The sequence below is a fragment of the Oxyura jamaicensis genome, chromosome 11 (genome assembly GCF_011077185.1).
Source record: "Oxyura jamaicensis isolate SHBP4307 breed ruddy duck chromosome 11, BPBGC_Ojam_1.0, whole genome shotgun sequence".
NCBI lineage: Eukaryota > Metazoa > Chordata > Aves > Anseriformes > Anatidae > Oxyura > Oxyura jamaicensis.
Window position 1 is genome coordinate 2372133 of NC_048903.1, and position 13234 is coordinate 2385366.

At 46.1% G+C, this 13234-nt stretch overlaps 1 protein-coding gene across 1 annotated transcript in view; it reads right to left on the reverse strand.

The window, feature by feature from the left end:
• The window catches only part of NECAB2 (N-terminal EF-hand calcium binding protein 2), a 59172-nt gene that overhangs the window by 19223 nt on the left and 26715 nt on the right, over nucleotides 1-13234 (reverse strand). Inside the window, exon 3 of the mRNA XM_035336991.1 lies at nucleotides 6858-6966. Coding sequence (XP_035192882.1) covers nucleotides 6858-6966 — 109 coding nt within the window. The remainder of the gene's footprint in view (nucleotides 1-6857; nucleotides 6967-13234) is intronic.

Genomic DNA, 13234 nt, shown 5'->3' on the forward strand with positions numbered 1-13234 from the left:
CCAGGGCAGATGTGAAGCAGGGACCCATGTGCTTGTGGGGCATTCCCTCCAGCTCTGCTTCCAGACCACAGAGTCAATTTTGTGACAGTTCCCAAATGTTGCATTGAGACACTGGATTCCTTCTTTTTGGCACCCCAGTGCCATGGAGAGCTTCAGTCTTTCTCCTGCATCTCAGCCTGCTTGTAAACCGAGCCCTTCACCTCCCAAAAAGTACCAGGAAGGAAAGGGAAAGTCTCACCGTCCCCATCACCGCCCCACCACGCACCACTGCCGGGAACCCGCGGGCACCCACAAAGCCAGCGCTGCCCTTCAGTGCCCACTGTGACAGCAGGTTACTTATTTATGTTTTTATCTTGTCGTTACTTTTTTTGGCTCAATTTTCCAACCAAGCCATTAAAAGAAAAGCAACAAAATACTCTTCCCTTTCGGAGGAAAGAGGGTCTCTCTCTTTCTTTCTTCTTCTTTTTTATTTTTTTATTTTTATTTTTTTCATAAACTGCCAGTGGTATTAGTCATTCAGAAACATCTTTTTTTTGGATGAAGGAACATATAACACTTTGCCTGTGTCTGATTGATATGTAAGCCTGGGCTCACCTGATTTGTGTTTTTTGGGTGAGTAACATATAAGTCTCGTTAAGCAACTCAGTGCCAGCTACCCGAGCAATCCATCACCAACACCCTACCTTCTCCTCTGCTGGGCTGTCTCCAGCCTTGTGCTCATAATAAAACACAATTGTCCTGAATCTTTCAACTCTTTCTCTCTCGCACCCAGCTCACTGCCCACGCTGGAGGAAGGTTCTGCTTTACAGCAGCTTGGGATGGATTTGGCCGGCCTCTTAATCCTGGGCTGCACCAGGGACCAGAAAAACTAATTGCTGTGAGCAAAACCGAGTGATGTGCTAATCACCAGAAGCAAATGCTAAGGCACTGAGAGCGTGGGGTAAAATGAAATCAGCTCCCCTCTCCTGGTAGTCTTTGTGCATGTATTGGTCCCCACCAAAAAGGAGGGGAAGGACTCAAAGCTTCAGGGTGGGGGGTTGGCGATACACTGCTGGCAGGGGCTAGCAGAGCAAAAATCCCTCCTCTCTGCTGCCTGCTTTTTACCCATAGCTTTATTTCTCATGTGTTCTCCTGCTGCTTATCGGTGATCTAAAACCCCTCTCCCCTAACTCAGCCTCAGGACAGACAACTTGTGCTGCCCACCCGGCAGCAGCTGGCGCCTTTGCTGCTTGATTGTGGTACCCTGGGCACATTTATTCATTCAGAAAAAGCACACAAAGACATTTGTGAGGCTGGAGTTTACACAAAAAAGCTACCATCTCTTTGAATGCCTCCGTGACTCAGACACAAGCAGCTGGCTGGAATTAGGTATCTCCGTCACTTGTGTTTTTAATGCAAGATCCCAGCGGTGTTCTGTTCCCTGGGAAAGAAAATGCCTGATGCAGAGCAGCTCTGCACGATACACAAAATGAGAAGCCAAGCCCCAGCTCCAGCTGGGAACCCCTGGGCCGTGACAATCCTCACGGTGCTGGCTCAGAAAAACCCTCCCCAGCCCTCACCCTCTGCAGCCACATCGCTCCCGCTGTGCCCAGCTCCCCCCTGCCTCGGGGATCCCACACAAAGGCTGGCAGGGAAGCACCAGGGGACAGCATCTGGGAACACATCCTCAAATGTTTGCTTGCATGAGCTTCTGTATGTTTTTTCCGGCTTTCCCCTTCCTCCTGACAACCTTCCCAGTGAGTTTTTGTTTGTTTGTTTGTTTTTGTTTGTTTGTTTGTTTTGTTTTTGTTTTGTTTTGTTTGTTTGTTTGTTTTGTTTCTAAGAGCACGTTTTCTTTGCTGGAGCTTGGAGCCGATCTGAGATGTGTGCTCATGGAGCAATAAATGAAAAGATAACACCAGAGAGCCACAGAGACAGACCGAGATGCTTTGTAGCTCCACCAGCACAGCTGCTGAGCACCAGCTTTGGCACCAAGTGTTTCTTTGCTTCAAGGAAAAGTGCAGCATCATGTAGCCTAAGCAAGATGTAGAGAAGAACGACCTGGGGCTCAGAAGACATTTTCCACAACCCTCGCTAAGTGTCCACGCTCCTGAGAGCCAGAAATTAGAGCCAGGCATATAATTTTCATGCAATCATTCTGTCCCTTTCAGAAGGGACTAGAACTGTCTCTTGAATAGGTTAATCAAAATCTCAGCTGATTACGTGATCCGTAGTTTGTTTCCCAGAGAGCTAATTGAGAACATTCAAAATTCAGAAATTACATTGGTTCCAATGGGCACATCCATCTCCCTAATGTGGGCTTCGGCTCCCAGATGAAGCCACCACCACACTGAATCAGGTTTGCAATGCAAACAGCTAAGATTATGGAGGGAAGAAGAAAGAAAAATACAGGAAAAAAACACTTTATCATAATCATCATTGTTCCTTGCCCAAGAAGTACTTTCTGCTCAGATTTGAGAGGACTGGAGAAAACCAGCAGCAACAGAGCACTGCTGCTAACCCCTTCCTGCCCACAACGGACTCTATCAAGTGGAACCCAGACCTGATGTAGGCTTTGGGAAGGCAAAGCCTCTCAGGGAGCATGGGAGGGCACTGTGACATCCGTAACAAAGAGGTAACAACAGACCCTTTCCACCAGAGGAAAATAATTCCTGAAGCAGAAGCAATGCAGACTGCAGGATTATCAGTTGGGGTTGTCCACCTCTGGGCTAGGGGTGTGTGCTGGAAGGATGTGTCAGGAACTTCACATTCACGTGAGGATTGCCCCTGTGGTGATGCCGAGCTCCCTTTCTGCCCCGGTTGTCCATCAGCTGAAGCACAAGCACAGCTTTACCTTGTGCACGCCAGGCTTCCCTGCAAGCTGTTCCCTGCTTAACACTCAGGAACACATTTTGGGCTCCTTTGCCTTCCTCGCTGTCCCCACCAGGACACCGTATTTCTCACACACATCCCAAAACCAGGAGTTTTCAGTGCTCAGAGAGCTGCCCAGCCAGTGCCTAGCACCCCTGCTCTTCAGTGTCTTGTGGTGACCTGCTACATGCACAAAGCTGTAACCAGAAAGTCACAGGTGCATAAGGCAGCCTGCTCATTAGCACTAACACAAAGTTATCAGCTCCTGCACAATTACCGCTGAGTGAGATACAGACTTGTCCCTCCTTGTTTGCTCTGCTTCTCTCAGCCTGAAATGAGCTGTGGAGCAGCTGTCCCAGCTGAGCTGACCAGATCTCAGGTGGCTTTGGCTCTCCAGGTTCTTCCTGGTACCCTGTGGTGGGTTCTGTGGAGGTCCTGCAGGTGTGGGGTCAGTTTATGGGGCAGAGGGGGCTGCAGGAGGAAGGTGCCTCCCAGATCATTCCTCCAAATCATGCAGCTCTCTGTGCATTTTCCCATCTGTTCCACACCTGGATTTGGTACGTGCTGGAAAACCCAACTGGTTTGGGTTCTGCATCTGTCCCAACGCTCCAGGAAAAGTGACAGTCTGGGGAAGTTGCTAAGGGCTTGTGAGAAGAGACAGCGCTTCTGTTAATTACACTGCATGCACGCTCCCATCTTCTCTAGTGCCTGCCACTGGAGAGAAGAGCTCATTTGGGGGATGTGGGGAATAAAGCAATTAAAAGAATAGCTATAAGCCTAGCGAGGAGATAATAAATGACAGTGCAGCAGAATGCTAATGCCATGTTCTGGCTCCTTGTGAATGGACGTGTACAGCTCATCAGAGTAGTCCTGCTCCAGCAAGCAGATCTCTCCCCAAAGAATTGCCCTCTGCAGCGATGAAAAATATATGAGATACAAAAGGAATTTTTAAAATCCCCTGCCAGGACGACTAAATGAGTTTGGTTAACAGCCACGTCTGACCTCCCCCTCCTTCCGCAAGGGCTGGCGGGCAGCTCCAAGGGGATGCGCAGCCTTTCTCCTTCTGAGGGTATCTTGCTCAGGGCCAGGTCAATGAGAGCATGGACACACTGTTGTCCTAGAGGCTGGGCCCTACAACCACCCTGCAGCTCAGGGAGCACCAAAAGGCCTAAATAACTGCAAACCTAATGGGATTTCCCAGGTGAGAACAAATACAATGTTTCCTAAAGCCCTATTCTGCCACTAAATCATATATATATACACATATGTATATATATTTAAATATGTGTGCACAAGTTTACATATTATACACATAATTTGTGCAATTCAGGTAGCATTGATATCAGCAGTACCGTGTCATTACTGTCCCATTAATCTTCAGGCAGCTCCCCGTAAAGCACTGCTGAAACCTGGAACAGCAGCCAACACCAGCGATGGAAAAGCACCGAGCAGCATCTTGCCTTTGTTAGCCACAGAGAGGAAAATGTCACTTGATCACCACTTCTCAGCAGCAGCAGGTTTTTAAATATAATGTTGCCAAAAGCAATTGAAATACACGATATATTTTGCTGCCAGCTGAAATAACCAGCTAGGATGGGGACAGCAGGAGGGGACGAGCATCCACCAGCTCCCCCGCACGGAAAGGGGATGTCCTGGCTTTGGGGCAGGTGTGGGATTTTCACCCTCTGCAAACACTGAGCACCAAGGGTGCAACAGCAATATGTCAGTACTTTGAGACATGAAATCCCCTTGGAGACATCAGTAAGGTGCCTCATGGCATGCTGACTTCCCATAACCCCATCTGCACAAAGCCATGCTCCTACTCCATGCCCATCGTGCCACACCATGGACCTCCTGGAGAGGTTTCCTAGGTAGTCAAGAAGAAAGAAACCTCATTAAAGCCCCCAGGCTTTTTTATGGGGTGTCCCATCTCAGTTCAGCCTCCTCCTAACCACACCTTGCTGCCAACCATGTCTTTTGCTGGGGGGCTGTGGTTCCCCAAGCAGGAGCCCACGCTCCTCCACCCTGTGGCACGGTGCCACCAGCTCCCCGCAGCAGAATGGGTGCTCCAGCATCATCGACCAACCTCATCCCTCCACCCAGCTGCCCAACTTCTCTCCTTTTCACCACCATCCCAGCTAAAGCAAGTCAAGAAACCAATACAGACATTCATTTTGTCTATGCATATGTGAGGCAGTTCCCCTGCTCCTAAAAATACTCCGGAAAATCGAATCAACATTTTGTAATTTAGCTGGTAACAGCAATTACTAATAATCAGCAGGAACATAACTTTCTTCATTTTCTACTCTAGCTGTAATGTAATTTCAATAGCAAACTTTGCTTTGCATGCTAAGCAAATTCGATGGGCGATATAAGATAAACACGGATAAAATGGAAAATTAAAAAAACAGCTTTAAAAATAAACTACATTTTCCTGACAAATAGCTAATAATTTTAATTTAAATTACCTTTGGGAAAGATAAATTTCATATTGTCCCTACTTTTCAGTGCAAAATGGAAAAAACATTAAAGAAAGCCCATCTGGTATTTCAGGACTATATTCTGAATTACTTCAGAAGAGGGGCAGGTGAGCTCCTGGCTCCCAGGGTCTATGGAGAACCCATCCATACCCAACCTGCAGCTCAATAAATAGCCCCACACAGCACGAGGCAGCACACCCCATCTGCCTTTCAGCAGCTCCCTTTCCATTCCCACGACTCCCCTGCTATTTTTTTATTATTGATTTTAACCCCAAGGCACCCGGCCCCTCTCGCAGCAGCTTCCCACTGAAGGGGAAGCGTGGGAAGCGATGGAGCGTTCCCAGCGGATCTTGGTAAAGAAACCACTTCAGTTCCTTTGATTAATTATTGGCTGAATAGTAGGTACCAAGCTGGTATCTGACATTTCTGATCTCGGGATAAATGGTGGCCACTACACATATTGGAAAGGTGGGATTTTGTGGCTCCGAAGGCTTTATAATTAACCAGACTGTTATTATTTTTTAAGCATTTGCTGCTGAACTCCTCATTTTAAATTGGATTCTCTTTTCATCTGCTTTTTTGGCTGGATTTTTTTCTCTCTGGAGGAACAGGAGTCACACTGAAATATGACTCAATGCTGCCTTTCATTTAGATTTCCAAATAGCCTCAGCCAGGCAGGCTTTTGAAAACTGTTTCCCCTTGGAAAGAGAAAAAAACCCGGTGGGGCACATCCTCTGTGCCCCGGTGAGAGCATTCAGGTGCCACATTTAGCTTCACCTTTGTTGCACCAGGAAACTGAAGCGTGCCTTGATGCCTCCTCTCCCATCGTTTTCTCCAGCTGCTGTTCCAGCAGGATGCAGACATTACGGTACTGCTTCTGGCTTTTTCCCCTTGCTATCACTGCTTTGCCCGGGCTTTTTACAGACAGAAGTACGGCCACATCAGTCTGCTGGGGCCAAAGCAGAACAAAGCACCCACAGTAAGGGCTGCAGGGCTTAAGCTTACCTCCAGCAGCTGCATTTCCCCTTGGAGAGAAGGGGCTCCTCTCTAGCAAGCTCTGGAGCAATGAGTGCTTGCCAGGGGACGTTTGGGGAGGGAGGCAAAGCAAGCATCACGAAACACAAATCCTCCCCAGGTTGCTGTGTGTGAAATAGCTGGATAGGACAACGCTCACATATTCACACAGTTACCATTTATAGCACAGCGAAGCTTTTAGGTAGAGTGGAAAAGCTAAAGAGCCATTTAAATGCCCTCACGGGTATAACTAAGCATCACTTCAGACATCGTAAAGGTCAGGTTGCACGAAAGAAAACAGCCTGAATAAAAACTGGCGAGAGAAAAGGATTCACGGCAGCCACCACAACAAGACATAAACCCAGCAGAGGTGTTTTTTTTTTTTTTTTTTTTTTTTTTTTTTGCAAAGTTTGGCAAAAGGAGCTGCACGGCCATGTCCTAGGTCTTAGCTCTCTAAGCAGTGCTGCACATGAGCGCCACGGCTCCCGGCTCTGCCAAACAGGAGGAACTTACTTGGTGTTGTCCGAGTCGATGGTGTGGAAGAGCTTCTCAAGTTCTTCCTCGTTGAGTGTCCCATCTGAAAAAAAGGCCTGGAACTCCTCCAGGGACAGCTTCCCGTCATCTGCAAAGTGCAACATGGCTGGTGTTAGGGCAAAGCAGGGGCAGAGCACCCAGAAAAACAGGAGTCGTGTTCCCAAGGTTCGGACCAAAACCCAAAGTGCTTCTGTAGGATCAGCCCTGCAAGTGATGCAGGCTACACCAGTGGGATCTGGTGGCTCACCAGGCCAAGCAGCATTGCTCCTGGCTGCAGACACACTGGCCATTAGCAACTAATTGGGTTAGTTAACCTAAAGCAAGCCCGAAGCCTGAAGAGGAAAAGCCTGCAAGCTTCATCATAAAACCTAATTACTTTGAAGAAATTAAGGAGCATTTTGTCTACCGTATGCTCAAGCAATGCAGGATGCTCGTTAAGGGATGTTGAACACACACAAAATGTCTCAGGGCTGGAGCTAATGACAGACCCCGTGCTATCTTTTGCCTTCTCCATCTTCTCCACCACCACATGTCTCCCAGTGCTGGACAGAAATGCAAGGAAGCAGCCACGAGGCAACACAAGACACATTTTGCTTCAGCTGCCAAGCTTTTAAATGCACAAGGACTGTGTCACCTCAATGTTGTGCCTCTGCTTCGAAAGGGACATGAGGAGGCACAGAGCCCATCTGCCCAGCCATACGGGACACAGCTTGCAGGGTGCCTCTTGGCAAGTCTAGCAGCACGTGGAGGGATCACAAGGCAGAGGTTTAACCACGTTCTCCTTGGCACAAAGAGACGAGCTTGCAGCAATTCCACTGCAAACTAATTCCATTTAATTGCTGAATTGGGAGCCTCTGATTGTGTGCTGTGGACAGACCCGTAAAGCATTCAAAGCCACAGCTGGAGGAAGCTCCTATGAAGAATTTCAGCCATAAAGCAACAGGTGAGAGGCAAAAGAAACTTGAAAGAAATTGTAATTTACCTGAAGTTTCTTGTTCAAGGCACTGCCATTGTGCTGTGGTGGACAACAGTGCCTTGGGTGAAAATACCTGCCCCAGGCCATTGCTGCTGAGAGCCTCGCCATCCGCAGCCACACAAGAGAAGTTTGCAGACTGGAAACGCTGCCAACTTTGCAGCAGGAGAACGTATTATTTATTATTTAATCAAATCAATTATAAACCCTGGTTGCTTCTCTTTCAGGAAATGATGCTAGAGGACAAAATTAGCCAACGTACCACATGCACATCAATATTTCTTCCCTGAACTAAATCAGTCTGCTGCTCCTAAAACATATCTGCATTGCCAAATGCTAACCCAGTTTCCCCTGCCTGACAGAGATGAAGTTAGAGTAGTGATGAATGGAGTCTCAGATATCTATTTAATTGGCAATTACAAAAGGAACACAGCAGGAGAACAAAATCACAGACAACAATGGGTGAAAAGGGTATAATTTTCGGAGCAGCACAGTGGCTATAGAGAGTGCCCAGCTGTCCATATTGTTTTCCTGTGTTACTTCCCCAAAACAGGAGCTCTTCTCTGCAGAAAGGTTGTAGAATAACAAAGCGCCATCCCCTAACACATCCCATGGGATCAGGACTCACGACTGCAACCAAGTCGTGCCCCAGAGCACTGGGTGATCAGGCACTGCAGGCTTCATTCCAACGCTGGGGTGCTCATTGTCAAGAAAAGACTCAAAATTGTGAGTGCCAAGAGAAAAATACCTTGTTTAATGATAGCATTTCTGTCGCATTAGGTCTGAACACTTCTGCATCTCTGATGCACTTTTCCTGCAAACCTGAAGTCAGTGCTTGCTCACCTCAAGGTTATCCTTCCACATGGGGGAATTAATTTCCTAAGGAAGTCAGTTAAATCAACTTACTGGGAAAGAGAAACTAGAAAAACAAGTGAATATTTTCAGTTAAGTACTTTAAGCTGAGTTTACAGTTCACTCTCCTCTGACAGACACTGCAAAAGGTGTCCAGAGGATTAAGGAAAAAGCATTTTCCTTTACCTCATTTGCACCTTGTAGCTTGCCTCTTTCACTTTACTTTTGCTTAATTTCTTTACTTATTTCTTTACTTATTCTGTTATTCTGTGATTTTGTGCTTTATTTGGCTGCAAAAACAGCTTTATGTGGAGGAAACACAAAACAGCACAGACCTCCACTAGCACCAAATGGCAACATTCTGGTGACACATTATAAGAAACTCAGCACAAGTTCATGTGCAGAAGGTTTGCAGGTGCACCTGGTGTGTAGGAATAGTCCTGTAGCATTTAAGAGCACAGAGTAATAACAGATGAGTGAAGGATCTAGCTGAGGGAGGAGATGACAATTAATTTTATTTATTTATTTGAGACTTCACAGAACTGGTTGGTTCCTGGCTGCAATTTGAATAGGGAGAGGTGCAATTTTTACTGGCAAGCAGTGCTCGGGACTTTTGTTCCCCACTAGATAACACCATAAAGCAGCAGTCAGCTTAAAGCTGATCGCTGTTTAATACAAGCCTGACTACTTGCCTGCAAACACACGAAGTAAAAGCATGGCAGAGTAACGAGATAATCCTGGGGCTTTGTATCTATAATTGTACAACAGCCTGAAAGCGGCACGCTGCTGGAGCCCTGCAGGCAGGGCAGGCTTCAGGGAATTCGAGTGATAAGAGGAAGCAGACCAGGCTGGGATGTGGAAGTTAAAATTAAAATGATAGAAAAATCCTGGGCGGCGAAGAGGAGAGGATTGTCCATAGCACTACAGACACACGAGTTCTGCGGACGGTGTGTGTCCTGATAAGAGCAGATGGAGATGCTGTGCTCCAGGAACAGCCTTATCAGCAAAGTCACAGAAAAGCAAGATTTTCCAGAAGTGTCTGTACCCACCAAGTGATGGATAAGACTTCCAGAAACCTGCTTTTTGCTGACAGTTGCTGGGTGTGAGAGATACAAACTCTCCCAATGAATTGCCTTATCAAGTGGCATTGTCGATCCCAGCTCAGCCTCACCCACAGCCCACCCTCCAAGAAGCTCCCTTGGAGATATTTCAGTCTTGAGTACCTGCTTCTGCTTTGGATAAGAAGGATAATAGGAAAAAAAAATCGAGATTCTGTATCAATTCTCATTAAATAAATCTTCCAGATGTTTTAAAATCTTAGAGAAGCCACTGCAACTTTTTCTTCTGGAGCAGCCAGTTAAAGGCAGGCAACTTATGTTCACCTACTCACTGCCCCTTTAGACTCGATGGCTTTAAAGGGTTAAACCCAGTACTTTAAGTGAACACCTAAGCTGGCAGACAAATGTCACCAAGTGAAACTGCCTGCACAGTCGCCGATGGGCTGAAAAAAGAGATAATCAGGCTGCTGCTATCCCGCAATCATTCCTTCCTGAGAGCATCATCTTCTTCTCAGTCCAGCTTTTCAAAATAATTCAATCACAGGCAAAAACCAAAGAGAATTTTCTGCCAAAAAGAGCTGTCAAAGTTAAAGCGAACCAAGGAGGGGAGGATGTGATGGAGAACATCGGTCAGCCCCGACTGGGATTTTATTATCGCTCCATTTGCCACCGTAACAATCTGATGAGTCTGGAGGAGGCTTTGATGCCTCCTAACTCCTGCAATCAGGCTCTTCCCACCTGCTAATGCAGGGGGGACACATCAAGACAGGGCCCTAAATCACCCAAAATATAGGAAATCTGATAAATATGAAGGCTGAGTATTTTGAAGTTTACTCAGCGATACGAACAGCTTAAAGCATCTACAAAATAAAATCATTGTCCTGAGTCTGTTTGCTAAGCCTGTTTTGAATTACCTCGGGCTGGGGCTGCTCATATATTACCTGGGTACATTAGGGGTATATTTTGTTACTTACTGTCATTACTGTCTGAGATCTAAAATACTTTTAGCCCTGCCTAGTGTCCAAGCACCGACAGAGATATGGGTGAGCAAATCGGATTATTGTGGCCTGTGAATAAAAATAACAGCTGGACTTTTATTTGTCTCTAGGGTGTGTGTGTAGATACAGGGGCCAGGCAGAACATGGTCTGGCTTCAGCCACGGACTCTTGGTCTGTGTGAGGTCAGCAGGAGTGGCTTTACTCATGTAGCTGAAGCTGGGTACGGACCTGAGCTTACAGACTGGGCTGTTACGAAAAATGACCTCCAGATCTGCCATGGATGCGAAAGACGTAGATAGGACACTAAGTATGGGACCCCAAATGATGCCTTTGCACAGAGTTTTTGCACTGGAAAACCTGCCTCGAGAGCCAGACACCCTCCAGGTTCAGGCAGTTGGGCCTGATTTGAGATGTCCTCATTGGGGACATCCCAGCAAGCCCACAGGCCACATCCCCAGCATCAACCAACAGCACTGAATGACTCCAAAATCACCTTTTTTTTTTTTTTTTTTTTTTTTTTTTTCCATGTAAGTTAACTAACACCCAGCCCAGGTGTCTTAGCAAGGGGTGGTGCCAAGCGATCCACCCCAACGACCTGCAGACAAACAGTGTTTCCATCACAGCTGAGTCTGTCTGAAACACTCATTGCATTTCCTAATGCCAGCTGTGTTTGCTGATGAACCGACAGGTTAATGCCATACAAAATCCCTCAAGTTTGGGATTTTTATCTTCCTACATCACATCTTCCCTTCCTACACTCACATCAGGCAATATGGAGATGTAAGTTGCACATAGCACATGAAAGGACATCCCCTAAGGAGTCAGCCCGTATCCTCCCAGGTCATTTAACCCAACAGCAAGATCAGCTCTTCTTCAGTAATTCAAGGTATTTCTCTCCATATCAAAACACAGAGTTTATAAAAAATAAATAAAAAATCAAAACCCACGTTCAAAAAAAAAATAAATATATATATATATATATAATCATAACCCACGTTCAATCAGTTTTACTTTTTCTTTCTGCCCTGCAGTCGACGATGCAGCTTTGTGCTGAGACATGAAGAGGTGCATATACAAATTTTGTGCAAGGCTTAACCCTTTAATTTTCCATTAAAAATGGAGACAAGAGTGACCATCACTTCAAAATGACTGCAGCAATCAGCAGCAAAGATTGAGCCACGACTTAAAGCCTAATTCTTATCCAGGATGATGAGTAATGCTGCACACAGCCATCAGCCCGTATCTGGCCATCATCCCTTTGGGACTTGGCCTGGGGAAAAATGAGGATTGCTGCTGTAGTCAGAAACCTGGACCTTGTCCTCACCAGAAATAGCCCGGCATCCAGCAATGTCCATTAACATGCCAGAATTGTCACCAAGTTGCTCAGCTTTTGTCTTCAAATCAAGCCTTTTGTCATCCTAGAATTAGAAGTAATTCTGAAATTATTTTTAATAGCAGCTATACATAGATATCAAATGTAGGCTGGTAGGCAGGGAGACTTTTCAGGAGGGATTCAGCACATTTTCTCCCACTGCCTTTTATGAAGGTTTTACTTCTTTCAGTTTTCCAGATAATCCTCATCCTGCTGTAATGAGCTGAATTAAATGTGGGTTTGGTGTTTTTTTGTTGTTGGTGGTGGGATTTTTTTTGTTTTGTTTTTTTCTGCTCTCCCCCAGTATATTGGCTTTGGGTCTCACATCAAGGCTCTTTCTGAACGTCTTCCCATTCCTTCATTAATTCAGTGCTGGGATCAGACTTTTCTGGGGTACAAATAGCCTGGCCAGGCTCGATGCAATTGCTGCTTACCTGAGCCTATGACAAATGTTACCCAAGCATTTAGAAGAGGACATTTAGCAGACAAAGATGCCAGTAGTGTACAAAGCTGCCTTAATCTACCATTTTCCTATAGAGAAAAAAGAGGTAACCTATTTCAGTTTCCCTTTCGGTTATTTGAATGCTTTTCTTTCAGTTTAAAAAAAAAAAAAAAAAAAAAAAAAGGAAATTAATGTCAACATTTGCCCCACATTTTGGGTGGCACGAGAAAAAGATGGCGCCAGTTCCTCCATGTGCTGCTGCTCTGTAATAATTTGGGAAAACCACGGGTGAGCTGGCCCCCAGAGCAGCTGCTGCAGACACAGCTTAGCTCCAGACACACCACTGCCTCTTTCTCCGAGTTATTTTTCATCTTATTTGTCCTCAGCCTGTCTCCTTTATATTGGGTGCTATTAAAAGGCTGAGTGACTTTGGACAAGCACAGCTTTTCATCACCTCTGATTTTATTAGTTGTCCATTCAAGCCATTTCCCCTGTGAGATACACAAGCACGAGCCACCGTGGCAAAGCAGCAGGTTTCTGTGCAGGGCTTTCAGCATCCCATCCCTCTCCCAATGGGTTAGATTCTCCACATATTCCAACATCTGCCTCATTTTCTCCACCCCTACCTGATCCCACATTTCTCTGTTGCCCCACACTCTAT